The sequence below is a fragment of the Petaurus breviceps genome, unplaced genomic scaffold, assembly GCF_028583685.1.
Source record: "Petaurus breviceps papuanus isolate PSGF00001 unplaced genomic scaffold, PetGlider_PUasm1.0 551, whole genome shotgun sequence".
In the NCBI taxonomy this organism is placed as follows: domain Eukaryota; kingdom Metazoa; phylum Chordata; class Mammalia; order Diprotodontia; family Petauridae; genus Petaurus; species Petaurus breviceps.
Genome location: NW_027186372.1, coordinates 33,355,112 through 33,373,337, shown reverse-complemented (window position 1 = coordinate 33,373,337; position 18,226 = coordinate 33,355,112). Strand labels below are relative to the sequence as shown.

Sequence of the window (18,226 nt, the reverse complement as noted above, 5' to 3'; positions counted from 1 at the left end):
CATTTTAGAAAAAACTAAGAACCCCAAAGAGGATTTAAGGTTTGGTTTTAAGGTCACACAGCAGAGCTGGAAAATTCATTCAACAATTCTTTATTGAGTACCTACTATGTACAGAGTCCTGGGGAAGAGAAAATAGATATGGCAAACAACAGTCCCTGACCTCGGAGGGGAAAGGTCAGTGGGAGATTGGCCAGTGGGTCTGAAGGGAGCACACAGATAGCCCTTCAGCCCCAAACAAGTAGTGCTTTTCATCTGAGGATGAAAATCATAACTTAACATACTGCCCTGACGAGAGGCCAAGGGCTTATCTTTTCATTTTCAAATATGCTGACTTCCAGAGTCTGAGACCCCAAGATGCTTCACTAGCTATTCACTATTCATCTGGAAAAATGGGACTTTCCTAGGGAAGGAAAAGCAGTAAGAGTGTGTGGGGGGCAAGGTCTCAGAGAACAGACAGTAGGAACTTAGTTGGCTCCATAAAGCCGCTGGTTGGTTCTTTCCCAAAGGGGAAGGGAATGGACAAGCTCATCCCCAGGCTCATTTTTGGAAGAAAAAGAGAAATGGGAGATGGGACCAGGGAGAAGGGCTATATGACAAAGCCAGGGAATGACACTGGAAGTCAGAGAGCACAGAGCACCATACTCTAGCCCTCCTTGAGGTAAAAAAAAAAAAAAGGATGTGAAGAAAAACGGTGAAAACTTCAGCTTTGTTTTCTGTCTCTGAACTGTCCCAACAGCTGGCCTGGGCCACCCAATCACATTCCAATCCATGCTACCATGGTACTTTTCTTTTACCTCTTCTCATTCCAAAGCTACACACCCAAGTCCATTTCAAACTTCGGGAACTATTGAGGGAAAGACCATGGTGATCACAAGCAGGGAGCCCAAACACTCCTGTCACACCACTGAGTCACAGGAGACCCTGCAAAGCATCTAGCCAACATGGCTGGAGGGGAAAAAAAGACCAGGTGCTGGAAGAAAAGTCAAGGCTCAAAAATGGGGCTACTCTTAACCAGAAACACTAACATCTTGTCAACCCTTCTCTCCTAAACCAAAACAGCGCTCTCTGAAGCATCTGTTCTGGAGGGGATGCTGGGAAGTGACTTTTAAAGTCTGAAAACAGATATCTATACCTTGACCAACACATATTACACTGGCCCAAGAGAGGATGTGTCCACTAGGGAAGAAGGATCAGAGAAGGGAAAGACAGTCACTAGCTCCTGACAGTGTTACTTGGAAGATTCTGACCAGCTGTGGAGTGTCAGAGCCATGTAACTCCATTCTCCTTTTCTCTGAGATCTAGAGCCCAGCACTTCCCTCATCCCACCTTTCCTATTTCTAGATGGGAAACCAAAGTCTTCCATGGGCACTCCTGCTGGAAAACAAAGAGTTCCTAACAAGCAGAAAACCCAGTGGTCTGTGAAGGGTCCAGATGGGAGGTGAGGTGCAGAGAAGGACAGACACAAGGCCCAATCCCCACCCTGTGCTCATACTGCCCATCAATTTTGTTTCAATAGCAGCTCTGGTCATACAGTGAGATCGGCCTCTAGTTCTTTGGTAATCCGTGATCAGTCGGTTCTGAAAGATGAAGATAGCCGGGTTACAATGAGTCCCCTCACTGCTTCCTAAGCCCCATCATCTGCACTGCTAGAAATCTTGGCCCTTCAAGCCACAGTGACAGGCAGGGCCCCTTTTCCCTCTATCCCTCATCACCTGAGAAGCCAACAGTTCTTGTGCCCACTGCTTGAGCAGTACTTGTACCTAAGAAGAAAGGAAAGAGTGAAGGGGCACCTTGAGTTTCACTTCTCAGTTACCCTCTACCCACTCTTGTTCAGGCCAGAGTCACCTGAAACATTTGTCCCCACCAAGCCAAGTTGGCGATCTTAAGCATTTCAAAGACCTTTCAGTTCATTCGGCTAATATCTACAGCTGAGGTAGACATCACTTAAATCAATCTACTAGGCAATACACTCTGAGAACTATATAAGGGACTATATTAGTCTATACTTTTAATCTCCCCAGCTGTATGCTCTATATACAGTAGGTGTCTAAAAAAATGATTGTTGAACTGTAGTGAATTAAAGACTGACACTGACGATCAGAGAATTCTTACCAGGCTCTGAAGGCTGGACCAGGGCAGCATCAACCTGGGAGCTCTGATTCCTCATCACACCACACGGGGGGCGCCAAGCATATTCTGGCTGAAAAAATTTATTCATGCTTATTGTTCAAGCTAACTAACCCACCCACATTTTAAGCAGAAAATATGCACTGAGGGCCTATTAATCTTGAACAGCATTGTCCTGGGTTCTGTGGGGAATACAAGAGAAGTGTGAAACACAGCCTCTAGAACCTTGAAGAACTCATAATCAGGCTGTGGAAATAAAACATACATGCACACAGGAACAATGTGGAAATGATAAAGGAATGGAGAGATGAAGAAAACCATTAAAGCTTTTATAGAAGAGATGGATCTTGGGTAGACCTTGAAAGGCAGGCTGGGTTTGGAGAAGTGAAAGGGAAGAAGGTCACTCTAGGTAAGAGGAACAAGACATGGAGATGGGACCAAGCCCCGCATTATCAAGTTCAAAAGGGAGCCAGAGCTATTATGGGGGATGACTCTCTTAGAGGAATGAGAGATAAGATCAAATGGGTAAGGTCTGATAGTAGAAGGGCTTGAAGTCAATAAGGATTTTAACTTGATGAAGCAGACAAAAGGAACCATTATTAATAATAATTAACATTTGGACAATGCTTTGAGGTTTACAAAATGCTTTTGCTGTCACAACCTTGTGAGGTAGGCGATTGTGAGGATTAGCCGAATCTGAAAGATGAAGAAACCAAGCCTCAGAGAAGCAAAGTGATTTGCTAGAGATCACAGAGCCAACAGACTTCAGTATGTGGTCTCAAATTCGAGGTTTCCTGATGCCAAAACCAATGTTCTTTCTGCCAGAACATGCGACCTTTAGGGTACATATGAAATAAAACTGTTTAAGGAACACTGATTGGTCAGGTACAGATTGGACTGAAGGGGAAGAGCATGGGAAAAGGTGGGAGATCATCTAAGAGGTTGCTGTTGTAAACCAGCCTTGAGGACTTGCACAGAAAGGGAGCAGACAGGAAAACATTTGGATGGAGAAGTCAACAAGACTTGGAAACTGAAGAGGAAATGACAGAGGGAGAAGACTCAAAATATGTTAATATTTCTAAACAGAAACAGGTGATTTTTTTTTAGACTTAGCTAAATCAAGCCCTGTTATTTTCTCATGCTTTCTCCTTCAATCTTTTCTTGATGAATCCCAAGATTCTGAAATGACATGAGGGCTAGAAAAGCCAGAATTTCCTAGCCACAGACCAGAATCAAAGGCAGGTCTCTCTTCCTAGCTAGGGTTCAGTTATGGTGCCAATGATTATGGCACAGAGAAGATGCATATTTTCACTGCACTGACCCTGCTGCAAAATTCACAGGACTACAGATGTAGAGCTGGAAGGGACCTTGGAGGTCTAGTTGCCCTAGGTTAGGTCCAAGCACACTAACCCTGTAGGTGTAGGTTGAGGGGAGGGGGACATAGAGAGAAAAAAATCTGAGGAGAGAACTGGATTAGGCTAATAGCAAGCAATTTACCAGATGGAACAGGCGGGAGTTGGGAATCGGAGGTGGATGTTCTGCGGCCATTGGTGGTGGTGGGTATCGGATTTCTGACCAGTCCTCAAAACCATGGTGGTGCAGGAATGGGGGTACTGGTTGGTATGGATAGGGATAGGCCCCACAGATGTGCTCCTGGAGGGGGTCCATGTGGTATCTCTCTCCTGAGGCCTGCACAGAAGGGCAAAACACAAGTTCAGGTTTCAGATAACCCAGGTGACCTCATTCTACCCAGCAACACCTAAACATTTAGAATCACAAGAACCTTAGGGAACACATTTTTAATTGATGTCATAAATTCACGAAGTTAGAATGGATCTTGCTCCAGGTCACAGTCAGTGCAGAAATGGGCCCTGAAACCTGACTTTTTTCTGAATCCAAGGTCAGCATTCCATACACTGTATATGTTGCCTATACCCCAAAAAGAAAAGGGTTTGCAACCAAAACAGGAAAATGCAAAAAACAAAAAACCTGCTGGGCTGTAAGAGCCTAAACTTTCATCCAAAAACTAGCCTGGGACCTCTGCCCACTTTCACCACAGGGTTCCATACCTTCATCTTCCGCTTTTGCTGCCTGAGGGCTTCCCTGGCTTTCTCTTCATCCTTGAAAGCCTTTAGCTAAGAGAAATACAGATAACCCATTTAGAAAACAAAAGGCACCCGGCCAATCAGAAAGCCCAGAGCCAGGAGGGCACACCCAACACAGCCGATGAAAAACTGACCCTGCCATCTGACATATTTCTATCTGAGGTTCTTCACTCAGGACGTGAGAAAGCCAGCTCTATAAAACTGGTCAAGGTCAGGGCACAGGGACAGATATAGTCTAGGTGTTTGCCAGGCCTGGAAAGTTAAGAAAAGACTCAATTCTGAACATTGTAGGAAGGAGCAAAGTCATAAAACAGTGCCCAGGATGTTCAAATACTCACATCATTAGAATAGAAAGGGATCTCAGTGAATCCAGAATCTTTGAGCTGGAAATATTTTAATAATCCATCTAGTCCAATCCTCCCTAATTTTACAGAGGAAAGTGAAGTCCAGAAAAGGGGAAATGTTTTGCTCAAAATCACATAGCAACCAACAGCAGAGCCAATTCTAGAACTCGGGTCATCTGATTCCCATACCAGAGTTTCTTCCACTTTCTGCTTCCAAAGCCTTAGATATTCTCAAAGATGAAAAATATAGTGCAGGAGAAAGAATACTAGACTGGAAATCAGATTCAAGAAATTCTCATTTCCCTTAACCACTAGCTAATTTCATGACCGTAAGCATGTCCTACTGCCTCTCTCGCCTCGGTTTTCCCCATGTTAAAGGAGATCAGATGAGATAAACTCTAATGGTCTTGCATGAGTCTAAGGAGAAGCAAGACAGGTAGATGTTAACTACACCAACCACATATGACTGTGCTGAAACTCAGGATGCTTCTGCCCAGACCCCACTCATCAGTGATGCTAGATTCCTATCTCTCCCTGACCATCTCACAGCCACTGCCCATTACATATGAAATGCAACATGTTAATAATGAATCAGTATTGATTCATTTCCATATAAGTATCTCATTCTGCTGCTCAGACAGTTTCAGAAGAATGACTGTGTAGCTGATTTATCCACAGCCTCTTCCCACTGTTAGACACATGAACCCAACCATAGGTCGTGACAAACCATCACTGTTCTCATTAGGTATCAGTAATAATTTTTTTCACTCAGACTGGTGATTTCATTATCAAAGGGAGCCCCATTAAGGAAACTTCCTTTTCTCTTACCAATGCAAACTAAAAGTGTTCTACATCTTAGCCTAGAACTGACTTACTGAACAATTACTTAACTGAGAGGTTAACCAGGCCCACAAAGTCTGTATAGATCAGAGGTGAGGCCAGAGCCCAGGGCTTCCTCATTCCGAACACTGCACCGTCTACCCCACATTTCCTTTCTAGCACGTGCAGCATGCCCTGGGCACCCCGTTCCATCACCCTACCCCCCTCCTCCTATTTCACCATAAGGTTCCCCACTCTCACTTGGGCATTAGAGAGGGTAACCTGGGCCTGAAGCTTCTCCAGCTGCTTTTTCAACTCCTCCTTTTCTTCATTCATTCGTTCACGATCACTCCGTTCTCTCTGAAAGTCCTCTTCAAAGATCTTAACCTATTAGACAGAGGAGGAAGAGGCCGAGGCATTAATGAGGGCCTAGGCCTTTGAAAAACTTTAGAGTGCCACTTGTGTCTGTGGATGACTGCAATTTCACATATGATTAACAAAGAGAGAATCAAGGAGGAGTGTAGCTAGAGGTCTAGGTCCAGAATACAGTATGCTGTTATGCCAAAAATCCAATGACACATCTGGCAAATTGTTCTTACTATTCATTTTGACACCAGAATATGCACACTACAAACTACATCTCCCACTTCTCCCTTCCCTTCCCATTCACCCTCTTTACCTGTTGCTTTAATAATTCATTCTGGGTGAGCAGCTCTTGTTTCCGCAGAAGCCCTCCTGGTCCCTCAGGATTTACAAAGGCATGAGGTGTAGGGGATGGAGAGGCCTGAATGTTCAAGGCTTCCTCCAGGGCCTTAGGATCAAAGACAGCCAAGTTACAACAGTTTGTAAAAGCATCTCCTGCCCAGATCCCCTTTAGAGACCACCAGCCATCTTTGAACTATTATCCATAAAGGGGGTAAAACTCTACTTCCTCCAAGCAACCCCAGGGCCTCTAACTCAGTCTCCCTCTTCTGACAAACTGGAAGGACCATATGGTGAAGGACGAGGACCCAGCATAAGGATACACAGAAGTCAGGGATGTATGTGCCAAACCTTTTCCACAGTCAAATGTGCTTTCTGGGAAAAGGCATTCCAAGAAAGGGGAAGGGGGGAGACAACAAAGAGGAATTTGGTCTACCTATTTAATAACAATCTCTTACATTTCTGTAGCATTTTTCTTACTTCATCAGAAGCATAATGGATTGTGCTCTAACCCTTCATTTTAACTCTAGATGCATCTTTTTGTTTTAAGTTTGCTTTCTGTAAACAACACACTGCAGCATTCATCTTTCTAAAAGCCTGCTCCCATCCTTTTCCATTTTATGGGTAAACTCATCCAATTCACAGTTATGACTGTTAATTGACTATTTCCCCCCAGCCTATTCTTTTATGCTTTTTCTTCTTGGTTATCCATTTCATCTATAAGAATTTGTTTTGCTTAAGCCCAATCCCTCCTTTAATTTTCCCTCTCTTATACCACCCTTTCTCTCCTTTACCTCCTGTTACCCTATTGAGTAACATGCATTTCTGAACCCAACTGTGTATGCATTCATCCCTCATTTGATTAGTTCAGATGAGAATGAGGGTTAAGTGTTACCTGTTCCCCCCATACCTTCCTCTTCCTTTGTATAGACTTACACTTATGCACCCTAATTGAGTTAATTTTCCTCATCCTTCCTCTCCCCACCCAGTAATTTCTTCTGACCCTCCCTTTCCATTCTTCTAAGATCACTGAAGTATAACAGAACTACTCCCATGTCATCTGTCTAATCAGACTTCCTTATATGATCTTTGATAATGATAGTATTCTGAGAAAATACAGGTATTATCTCTACATATCAGAATGTAAAAAGTTTATCCTTGTTTGGTTCTTTATGATTGCTTTCTCATTTACCTTTTTAGATTTCTCTTGACTCCTGTGTTTGTATTTAAAAGCTTCTACTCAGCTCTGGTCTTTTCATCAGGAATGTTTTGAAGTCTTTTCTTTCTTTAAAGAACTATTTTTGCCCCTATAGGATTATACTCAGTTTTGGTGAGTAAGTTTTTCTTGTCTGTAAATCTTTATCTTTTGCACTCTGGATTGGATTCCAAGCTCTCTACTACTTCTACCATGGTGGTTGCTAAACTGTGTGTGATCCTGACTGTAGTTCCTTGGTATCTAAATTCTGTCTGACTGTGGTATCTTTTATCTGACCTTGAAGTTCTGATTTGGTTATATTTCTGGGTGTTTTCATTTTGGGTTTTTTTTTTTCAGTAGGTGACAGATGGATTCTTTCTATTTCTACTTTGCCTTTTGGTCCTAAGACATCTGGGGAATTTTCTTTTATGTTTCTTAAACTATGATGGAGGGAGCAGAGTCAAGATGGCAGAGTAGAAACAGGACTTCTGCACAGCTCCAGCTTCCACCTCCTCCAATTCATGTAAAAAATGACTTTAAACAAACTTTGGAGCTACAGAACCCACAAAATGACAGAGAGAAGCTAACTTCCTCCTGAAGACAGCCCAGCAGGCTGGCAGGAAGGGGCCAGCACAACACTCTGGGAGCCAAGCCCACCCCCGTGTGAGCCCAAGCTTTTAGCCTCAGGGTGGCTACAACCAGCCGCTGGCTGGAGGGACTTCATATCACCAGCAACTGTGGCCATTTCCAGAATTATCAACCCATAGATGCTAAGGACAAAGTGAGAGGTCAGTGCAGTGTGGACTTTGGGATCTGGGAGTTTGGGAGTGCGGTCTGGCCTTCGCCTCCCAGAGGGAGAATCAGCTGAAGCAAGGTGGCTGGTGGCTGCTTCAGCTCCTGGATAATAGGGGGACCAAGCAACCAGTCTGTGGGGTAATTGCTCTTGCTTTAACCTGCTTGGTCATGGATTGTGGTCTAGGTCCTGATAGAGGTCCTGGGGTGTATGACCAGTCTTCTAGAGCATGTGGAGGCTTCAGAGAGGGCACCTAACTAATAGCTCCAGCAGCTGCAAAAACCCCAGTGATTGGGACAAAGCTACCCTCTCTGGAAGTAGAGTTCTACTGTGGCAAAAAGCTCAAAAGTCAAGTAATTGAGTGGCAACATGAGCAAGCAAAGGAAGCAAAACAAACAGAGCAATCCAACATTAGACTCCTATTTTGGGGACAAAAAGAATCAAAGCATGGAACAGGAGGAAGACAGTGAAGTCAAGACTCCTGCACCAAAAGCTTCAAAAAAATATTTATGCTGGTTACAGGCCATAGAGGAGCTTAAAAAGGATTTTGAAAATCAGATAAAAGAAGTGGAGGAAAATTTAGGAAGAGAAATGAGAACGATGTGAGAAAATTATGAAATGAGAGTCAACAACCTGACTGAAGAAAATAACACCTTAAAAAAATAGACTAACTCAGACGGCAAAAGAAGCAATGAGGATAAAAATGCCTTAAAAAGCCAAATTTGCCAGATGGAAAAAGAATCTCAAAAGCTCACTGAAGAGAATCATTCCTTCAGAATTAGACTGGAGCAAATGGAAGCTAGTGACTTTATGAGAAATCAAGATACTATTAAACAGATCCAAACAAATGAAAAAAATAGAAGGCAATGTGAAATATCTCATTAGAAAACCCACTGACCTGGAATATAGATCCAGGAGAGATAATTTAAAAATTATTGGACTACCTGAAAGCCATGATCAAAGAAAGAACCTAGAAAGCATCCTTCAAGAAAAGTGACCTACAAGGCTCTGTCTGGGGCCCTCTTTTCTTCTTCTTCTTCTATACTACTTCACCTGGTGATCTTGTCAGCTCCCACAGATTTAATTATCATCTTCTTATCCAGTCCTAACCTCTCTTCCCACTTCCGGACTTGCATCTCCAACTGTCTATTAGACATCTCAAACTGGATGTTGCTTAAACTCAAACAAAAAAAACTGAACTCATTATCTTGATTCCTCAAAGCTCTGCCCTCTTCCTAACTTCCCTATGACTGCAAAGGGCACCATCACCCTCCCAGGCTCACAACCTAAGTGTTATCCTCATTTCCTCACTCTCTCACCCCCCACATCCAATCTGTTGCCAAGGCCTAATGACCTTCTTAATATCTGAATATGCCCTCTTCTCTCCTCTGACACTGCCACAGCCTGGTGCACGCCTTTATCTGCAATGTCTTCTGGCCAGTCTGTGGGCCACAAATCTCTCCCCACTCTAGTCCATGCTCTACTCAGTTGTCAAAGTGATCTTTCTAAAGTAGTGGTCTGACTATGTCAGCCCATTACTAACCAGACTTCAATGACTCTGCCATTTTCAAGGTCACATATAAAATCTTATTTGACATTCAAAGCCCTGTATGACTTCTGCCCCCTTCTCCACCTTTCTAGACTCCTCACCCCCATGACATACTCCACAATCCAGTGACAGACGCCTCCTTGTTGCTCCTCACACAAGATGCTCCCCCATCCAGCTCTGGGAGTTTTCACAGGCTATCACCCTCTCCACCCTCCATGATCTCTGCCTCCTGGCTTCCTGGTCTTCCTTCAATTCCAAGTTAAAATCCTGCCTTGTACAGGAAGCCTTTCCAGATCCCCCTCAATTCTAGTGTCTTCCCTCTGCTTATATTCTGTCTCACCCGTTAAGACTGTGAGCTCCTTGAGAGCTGTGACTGTCTTTTTACCTTTGTGTCTCCACTGAGCACAGTGCCTGGCACATAGTAGGTGCTTGATAAATGTTTATTTACTGACCAACAGGCTCATGGAATCGTTCGCTTCCATTTGGTGCGTCCTGACTTTCAGGAAACTTGCTGCTCAGACCAGGTTTTGTAGCTATTGTTCCAAGCTATTAGCTCTCTTTCCAACTCTTTCTTCCTTAGCCTTCACAGCTTTTCCCATTGTTTTCTCCAGCACTCTCATTTGGTTTTTTAAATCTTCTAGGATTCCCTTTAAAAACTCTTGATTCATCTCTCCCAATGATTCTGGACTTATGCTGAACCTGAATCTGTACTTGAAGCTTTGCTTGTACATGTTTTGGAGTCATCTCCTTCTCTGGGTTTGTGTCCTGGCTTCAGATTTTATACTAGGATTAGGCTCTCTGTACTTCGGGAGGAAATGTCTCAGCTGAGTGTTTGTCCTTTGAGATCCTTCTGCCACTTGACTGGGAAACTGTTTTCTGGGTTATTCCTGGATCTGGCTGGCAAGTTTTCAGTGCTCCCAAAGTGATCTGATCAAGGACACTTCCCCCCAGTCTGACCTGGGTCTGGCTCTGTGTGACACTGTCATCTTGTCCCTGTTTGAAAGTCCCAAGAGACTGTTGCTGAACTCAGTCATGATCAGCAATCTGGAAAGGCATGCAGGGTCAGAGTGACAGAACTCTAGGCTTCCCTTTGGTCTGGAATTCCTGCTTTGGTTATTTTAATGCAGGCTTCAGTCTGGGCAAGAGGCTGGAACTGAGACCCTGCTCTGCTTCCTAGAGTCAGAATCACCACACAGCTCCTGTTTGCTTCTGAACATGTTCCTACCTCAGTATACATACAGTTCCTTATCCTGAAATGCTACCCCTAGGCACAAGTTCCCTCCTCAGTCCACCCTGGATCTGGGAAATTGGGTGATGGAGATGCCAACTGGCACCTGTTTCTGTACCTACACAAGTGTGGGACTCTCTGTGCTGGGCCTGGGACCATTCCCCCTGAGTACCACCTCACCTACCATGTTTCCCCGATAATAAGACCTATCCCGAAAATAAGCCCTCCCCTTACTGTGTAAGATTCCTCTAAAGTAAGCCCTCCCCCGAAAATAAGCCCTATTGAGATTGCTACTGTAGTGAAGGTGATCCCCTGCGCTACACGCTACATTACGGTACCCTCTGTATGCATCGTTCCCCCCCCACCCCCGGTGAAACACACGCCGCGCTCCGAGCTGCATCCAATCAGAGCTGCAGCAGTGAGCGCGTCATCCTGTTCTTCCCCAGTGATTTGCTTATTGAATAAAGGTACATTTTTTTGTTCACATTTACCTGTTTATTAAAATTGCTGTCAATGTTCATTAAAATAAGCCCTCCCCTGAAAATAAGCCCTCTGGTGTTTTTCTGTCCAAAAAAACTAAGACGACAGTGTCTTATTATTGGGGAAACACGGTAGCATTGGAATGTCCCACATAACTTTGTTCCTGGCCACCACTTCCTCAGGGGCCATAGATGTTTCTGTCTGCCTCTTTATGAAAACCTGAGCTAGGAAAATGATTCGCCATTTCTCCTTGAATTTCCTGATCAAGACTTGGTCTGGTACATTTTCTAGATCTTTGTGGAAGAAGCTATTCTTCCTGTGACTTCACTATCTTGCCTCTACCCCTAAGCATTTTTCTTAAGCTCCTTTCAGCTCCAGTTCTGTATCTTTAACTGCCTGGTGAACATCCCTATTTTGCTATCCCATCAGCAACTGAAACTCCATACATCTCAAATTAAAAGAATCCTCTTCTCTCCTAAACCTGCCCTTTTATCCAACTTCCTTGTTTCTTTTGATGGCACCACCATGCTTCCAGTAACCCAGGTTTGAAAACTCAGTCATCTTTTGCTTCTTTCTACCCTCTCACCAAATCCTGTCAGTTCTACCTCCACAAATCCCTCAATCTGGTCCCATTCTCTCCATTTACATGGCTCTAGTTCAGGCCATCATCACTTCTCCAATCTATCTTCTACACTGTTGCCAAAATAATCAAGTGTGATCTTGTCACTTCCTTCCTCTAAACATTCAACAACTCCCTATTGCCTCTAAAACACAACAGAAATCCCCCAGCCTGGCACTTCAGCACCACACACAGAAAGTAATCAGGATAGACTGGAGTGGGGGGTGGAGCAGGGCAGCAGTGACTGCTAGGATAATGGCGGCCCTTAGGTTGTTTTCTGATCTTCAGCCAAATATTTGTATTTCTGGCTCTGACCCACCCTTCCCAACTGTGAACTGTGCAAAGACCAGTAGGGGTCAGAAAGAAGAGAAGGGGGAAAAAACAGAGACTTGGTCATCAACAAAAAAGGCAAACACAGAGCAGGAAAGGAAGGGAGGTGGCCAGCAGTCCTGGGGCACCAAGCTAGGGACAAGGGATCCTGGGAACAGGATCCCTACCAAGACGCTCACCTTGTTCAGACGCTGGATCTCCTTCTCCTGGTACTCCCGCTGTCGACTAAGGGGAGCCAGCTGATCCTGGAGGTACTTGGCCCTCTGTCTCAGGTCCTTGCCTTCTGCTGTTAATCTCTCTTTATCAGCCTGGGGTGGAAAACAGGCTGGAGCTAAGCAGACCATCCCTTGCCTTCCACCTCATCCCACACCACCTAAGCAGAGGTTCTTCACCTTTTTTGGTGTCAAAAACCATTTTGTCAGTCTGCTGAAATCTATGGACTCCATCTCAGAATGTTTTTAAATGCATAAAACAAAATATAAAGGATTACAAAGGAAATCAACTGTATTGAAATCGCTTTTTAAAAAAAAATTCAGAGACACCCCTCCTCCCCTAGGTTCAGAACCCAGCTTTATAAAAGGAACAAGTAGATTGTCCTCCTTCCTGTAAGATCTTGGAATGCTAAATTTAAAGGACCTCAAAACACAGCATACAATTTTGAAACCTGAAGGGACCTTAGAACACAAATACTGAGTTGAAAAGGGCCTTGGGTCATAGGAAACAGAATGTCACAGCTGAAAAGAACCCTAACAATCACCTATCAGGAGAGGGGAACCTAAGGCCTTCTAAGTCCTTGGGTACAGCCTTTTGACTGAGTCCAAGCTTTACAGAACAAATCCTTTTATTTTTTATTTTTTTAAAGCAATCGGGGTTAAGTAACTTGCTCAAGGTTACACGGCCAGTTATTTCTGGGTGTGGTGCTGAGTATCTGAGCCCGGATTTGATCCAGGTCATCCCGACACTGGAGCCGGTACTCTTACTCGCTGAGCCACCTGGCCGCCCCTAAGCAATCAGGGTTAAGTAACTTGCTCAGGGTTACATGGCCAGGTGTTTCTGGGTGGGTGCTAAGTGTCTGAGCCCGGGATTAGATCTCCAGGTCTTCTCAACACTGGAGCTGGTGCTTTTACTCGCTGAGCCACCTGGCCGCCCCCAACAAATCCTTTTATTAAGGGGCTTTATTCTGTCAAAGGGCCTCACTTGGGGGCCGCAAGGGCCACAGGTGGCCTTGAGACCCAGGTTCCCCATCCCTCAGTCCTAGCTCAACTCCTCCATTTTTATCAAGAAAAACGAGCTCAGAGTGAGGAAGAACCTTAATCTGTCTCACAGCCACTTCCTTTTAATTGCCAAGTCTTCTTTCTTGCCTGTACGAAGCCCTGTGGGAAAGGGTAAAACCTTCCTTCATAGTGAGCACAAAATTACATTCATATAGTATAGGATTGGGTCACTCATCACTCCCTCATATAGGCTAATCACTTCAAAAAAACAGTCCCCTTATGCGCCTTATTCCACTGATGAGGCAGATCCTAAATCCATCTGGATGGAGACGATTTAGATTCCAGAAGAAGAGTGAGGAGGTGAGGCAATTATTATGTTCATGACCATCTCCCATACAGGTATCTAATGAAATCCAGAGTCCCACACAATAATGGTGCTAATTTACACACTTAAAAGAATTTCCACATCCATAATCTCATCTCATCCTCATAAAGTACACAGGACAAGTGGTATTATATTATCCCTAGTGGACAGACAGAGACTCAGGCTGAGATGTGAGGTCACGTGCCCAAGTCAGAGAGTGGCAGGCATGACTACAATTCAAGTACAATGCGAAGGTCCTTTTTTCTCAGAATTTGGGTCCATTTGTTAAAGGTAGATTTGTGGTCCTTTCCACCAGACCCACAGAGTTTTGCCTCAGCTCCACATGGCTCATGCTTGAAGAGGATGAGTCAGAGAATAGTGTCAAAGACAGAGCCCTAAAAGAAGGGAAGGAAAAGGGCAAGGTCTTTTTAATCCATTCCGGAGTGTCAATGTGGGCAGTGTAGAGAAAGAGTCTCCTGGTCAAACTCACACATGAAGCTAGGCAAAGAAGACTAAGAACAGAGGGGTTAAAGGTTACGATCTGAGAGCTTTCAGACTGGGGGGGGCAGGGAGGAGACACAGATGTAAAGTTTGTTCTTAATGGTAAAGGTCAAATAGGTTAAAAATATCCCCCAAAAAGCTGACAGACTATCTTGTCAGGAACAGCCATCTAAACAAATTTCTGAAAATTGGGAAAGGGGGTAAAAGGTCTATTTGTGTAAGGTCAGTTAGGAAACTAACCCCCTGGCTCTTCCTCCCTCCCAAGGAGACACACGAGAATGTGTCGCACACACCTCTCCCCATCTCACGATCTCAGTTAACAGAATTACTTCTTCCTAAATACTTGTCATGCTTCTCACCTCCCTATCTTTGCTCAAGTCACCCTCTATGGCTGGAATGTCCTCGCCCCACCACTGTCTTCTGGTTCTAGGTCTAGTTCTAAGGACGCCTCCTTCATGAAGCTTTCTCCAATTTCGTCAGTCAGGCTGGTGACTGCACAGCCCTCCCTCACGTAAATTCAATCACCTGCATGTCGTGGCATCACCTCCTTGATGTCACGGTCCTTTGAGAAAGAAGGACAAACAGCAATTCCCATTACACCCATCTTATCCATCTTTTTATCTTCCTCACTCCACAGCACAAAGCCCTAATGCCCACAGGCACTTAATAAAAGTATTCTGAAAGAAGGAAGGAATACATTCAAGGTGTGAAAAGGAAAAGGCTAGGGGAGAAGGAAGAGATTGCATTTCCTCTAATCCCAGGAATCCCTGGAACCCTATGACTGGAAAACAGGTTCAACCAACACAGGTGTAGGGAATCTGTTATTTTACTTCCGTGGCTTTTAAGTTTAACCATACTCAACTGGCACCTTCAGCTCGCCATGGTCCACTTTGCAGATTATTGATAATAACTGCTTCACCACAAGGCAAGTTTGCCACAGCCTCCAGAATAATTCAGAATTACTTTGCTCTGCCCTCAGTGTAGCTGAGGGACTGGAGATATGTGAACATTTACCTTGAGCCAAACAGGATTAAGAAGGTAAATCAGCTATAAAAAATAATCATCAGGGAAGGCGAGGTGGCGCAGTGAATAGAGCACTGGCCCTGGAGTCAGGAGGACCTGAGTTCAAATCCGGCCCCAGACACTTAACATTTACTAGTCATGTGACCTTGGGCAAGTCACTTAATCCCAATTGCCCTGAATTCCCCTCTCCAAAAAGCAAAAAATAAAAAATAAATCATCATCATCATACAGTGTGTTCCAAAGCCACAAAGAAACAATGTTTGCATTATCCTTACTGCTGTAACCTCTACACTTCATGGTACAAAGATTCAGGGGTTGACTATATCCTTAAGTTTAATTAAACCGATGATCAGAAATTTCTGATTATTAAATCTAGGCCCATGTCCATTTGTAATTAAGACAGCAATCATTTGTCAACAAAATGGCTACCAACTGCTGAAATTCAAGAGTAGCTCCAGAATCACAGTATGGCTTAGTTCAAGTTTCACCGTATTACCTCACCTCCTCCATTTGTGACAAAATGGAAATAGCTCAGAGTCTCATTCCTACTAGAAAAAAACTAAGGCTAGAGTCCTAGGTATAGAAAAGAACCAGGAAACATGTTTGGATAAAAACAAGAATGAGTCAAGCCCTAGTCCCTTCCAGCTCTCAAATTCCATGCCTCTATGATAGAAGAGGTTACAGAATTAACTACTATTTGCCTTGGATGACAAGGGGCTGAACCAGCTGATCCCTTAATGTCCCATCTAGCCTTCTATGTCATGGAAGTCCCATTCAAGGGGAAGATTAGGTATGGAGGTTTCCTAGGCTCTCCTTATTCCTACTCTGGGATGTTCTCCAACACTACCTTGATATAATCTACCAGTATACATGGGAAAGGACTGACTGAAGGGAGAAATGCCAGGGCTGAGGGGACCACGCTTGCCTCCTCCATTTCAATCTTGGACTTGGCCAGGAGAAGCTTTCTGTCAAAATCTCGCTGCTTTTGCTCTCGGTCGGCCTCCAGTTCGCTCACCAGCTTCTGAGAATCAGCCAGTTTCTGCCGCAGTTCTGTGATCTGTGTAAAGGAAGAATAAAAGATAATGAGCAAAGGGTCACAGGTTTAGGTCAGGGTCTGTCCCACCTCTGCTCAATCATCCTTGCTCCCAACAAACCCAACGTCCCAAAGCTCTCATGTATGAATTCCTGAGCCTTTGAGAAAGAAGATGGAGACTAAAACTGTTAGGCAACCTGCAGTGAAAAACAGATTTTTCCCTCTTCTCAAATCAATTAATTAACTAACTCAGGTGTCTATAGTCCTATGATGCTTATATAAAGCTTTCTAAACAAAACTTTATGAAGGAAGTAATGCAGGGATTATTTTCCTTATTTTACAAATGAGGAAATTGACACTTAGGAAGTTGAAATGAGTGACCATAGACACATAACTAAGAGGTATGAGTCAAGATTTGAATACAGGTCTCCTGAATCTGAATCCAGCAGTATTTCCACTGTAACATATGATACTGATCCAAACACAATCCGTCATGGTCGGAAAGAAGCCCATATTACCTTCTGTTCATATTGCTGCTTCATAGAACGAAAATGCTGGTCCCACTGCTTGTTCACCTCCAGAAGCTACAGGAAGAAGCTAGAGTTAACAAGGACCTGGAAGCCAGCTCCCTGCAAATCCTGAAACAAACAACCTTCACACAATCTTGGCAGTGGGGGAAGATGTAGGTCATGGCTCAACAGAGTGTAACTCAACCCATCTGTATCCATCATCTAATCTATGTAGCTAGCCTTATGCTAGACACAAAGGGCTACAAGAAAAGGAGAAAACAAAGTCCCTGCCCTTCAGGTGGCTGTAGCATTGTTGAGAAGACAAGGCTAGTCTAACATGAAACGGTGGTCAGGAAAGGCAGTGAAAGGTGTGGCTGGAGCAGTCAGGGAAGAGCAGGTAGGGCCTGAACTGGGACTTAAGGATGGACAAGCTTGGAATAGGTGGAAAGGAGGGGAAAGCATTCCAGGAAAGACACAGGGCCAGCCACAGCCCGGAGGGAGGAATGAACCTGGCCTACACAGGGAAGAGGCAAAGCAGCCTGCAGGAACAGAGCTCCCTTGTCCAATGCTGCACATCACAGTCAGCAGTAATAAAATGGATGGTGAATAAGGGAACTAGTTTTGCTTTCAGGGCTGAATAGGACTGATCTGTGTAAAAAGGAGCACTGAAATTTAAGCACTACGAGATTCATACTGAAGAGCAAAGTAGTCTGTAATCCTTCTCTGTGAGTGTTCTTTCCATGACTCATCATCTGTACCAAGTTATCATCCTGTGGCAATGCCTTAGTCTTTGGTCACTCATAATAAATGCTGAAATTTGCCTTAAAATATGATGACATAGCCTTGGGTATCCACATGTTTGATATAAGAAGTCTTCCCAGGATGCTTCTACCTGGAATCTCCCTTCCCAAGCAATTTCTTCTGGTTCAGGGAACTGCCCATGGAGAAGAGTGAATAAAAACCTATTCATTCCAGAGCCCAAGTCCTGATAGGATTCCAGGTCTGGAGACATCAAAGAGAATGTGGTGGGCAATCTCCACAGTATCCCTCCTAATTTCCTTTACCAAATAGAGTCAAGATTCTAGCTGAGAGTTTTCAGGGGAAATTGAACTTCTTCTTCTGCCCCTACTCTGGGCTTGTTACCTCGCTCCGCTGCTGCTCAAGGATCTTCACTTTCTTCTCAATAGCTCCCACAGTCCCTGCCTCAGGGATATTACCTGGGCTCATACCAGCCTGAAGGAGAACAGAAAACAGCGCTTTATTAGGGATGAGAGAATATTCTCTAATTCCC

General features: G+C 44.2%; 1 protein-coding gene across 7 annotated transcripts in view; it reads right to left on the bottom strand.

Annotated features, from left to right (window-relative positions):
• Nucleotides 1–74: 74 nt before the first annotated feature.
• Nucleotides 75–18,226, bottom strand: part of TNIP1 (TNFAIP3 interacting protein 1) — a 67,311-nt gene continuing 49,159 nt past the window's right edge. For 4 of the 7 annotated variants that reach the window (XM_069102587.1, XM_069102581.1, XM_069102580.1 and 1 more), the window contains 11 exons: nt 18,079–18,168; nt 16,945–17,010; nt 16,319–16,450; nt 12,471–12,599; nt 6,075–6,206; nt 5,657–5,782; nt 4,197–4,262; nt 3,625–3,816; nt 2,113–2,200; nt 1,713–1,760; nt 75–1,577 (listed from right to left, as the gene is read on the bottom strand). In XM_069102587.1, coding sequence (XP_068958688.1) covers nt 1,546–1,577; nt 1,713–1,760; nt 2,113–2,200; nt 3,625–3,816; nt 4,197–4,262; nt 5,657–5,782; nt 6,075–6,206; nt 12,471–12,599; nt 16,319–16,450; nt 16,945–17,010; nt 18,079–18,168 — 1,101 coding nt within the window. In that variant the 3' untranslated portion in view covers nt 75–1,545. The remainder of the gene's footprint in view (nt 1,578–1,712; nt 1,761–2,112; nt 2,201–3,624; nt 3,817–4,196; nt 4,263–5,656; nt 5,783–6,074; nt 6,207–12,470; nt 12,600–16,318; nt 16,451–16,944; nt 17,011–18,078; nt 18,169–18,226) is intronic. The other 3 variants (XM_069102582.1, XM_069102583.1, XM_069102586.1) reach the window with 3 other exon arrangements.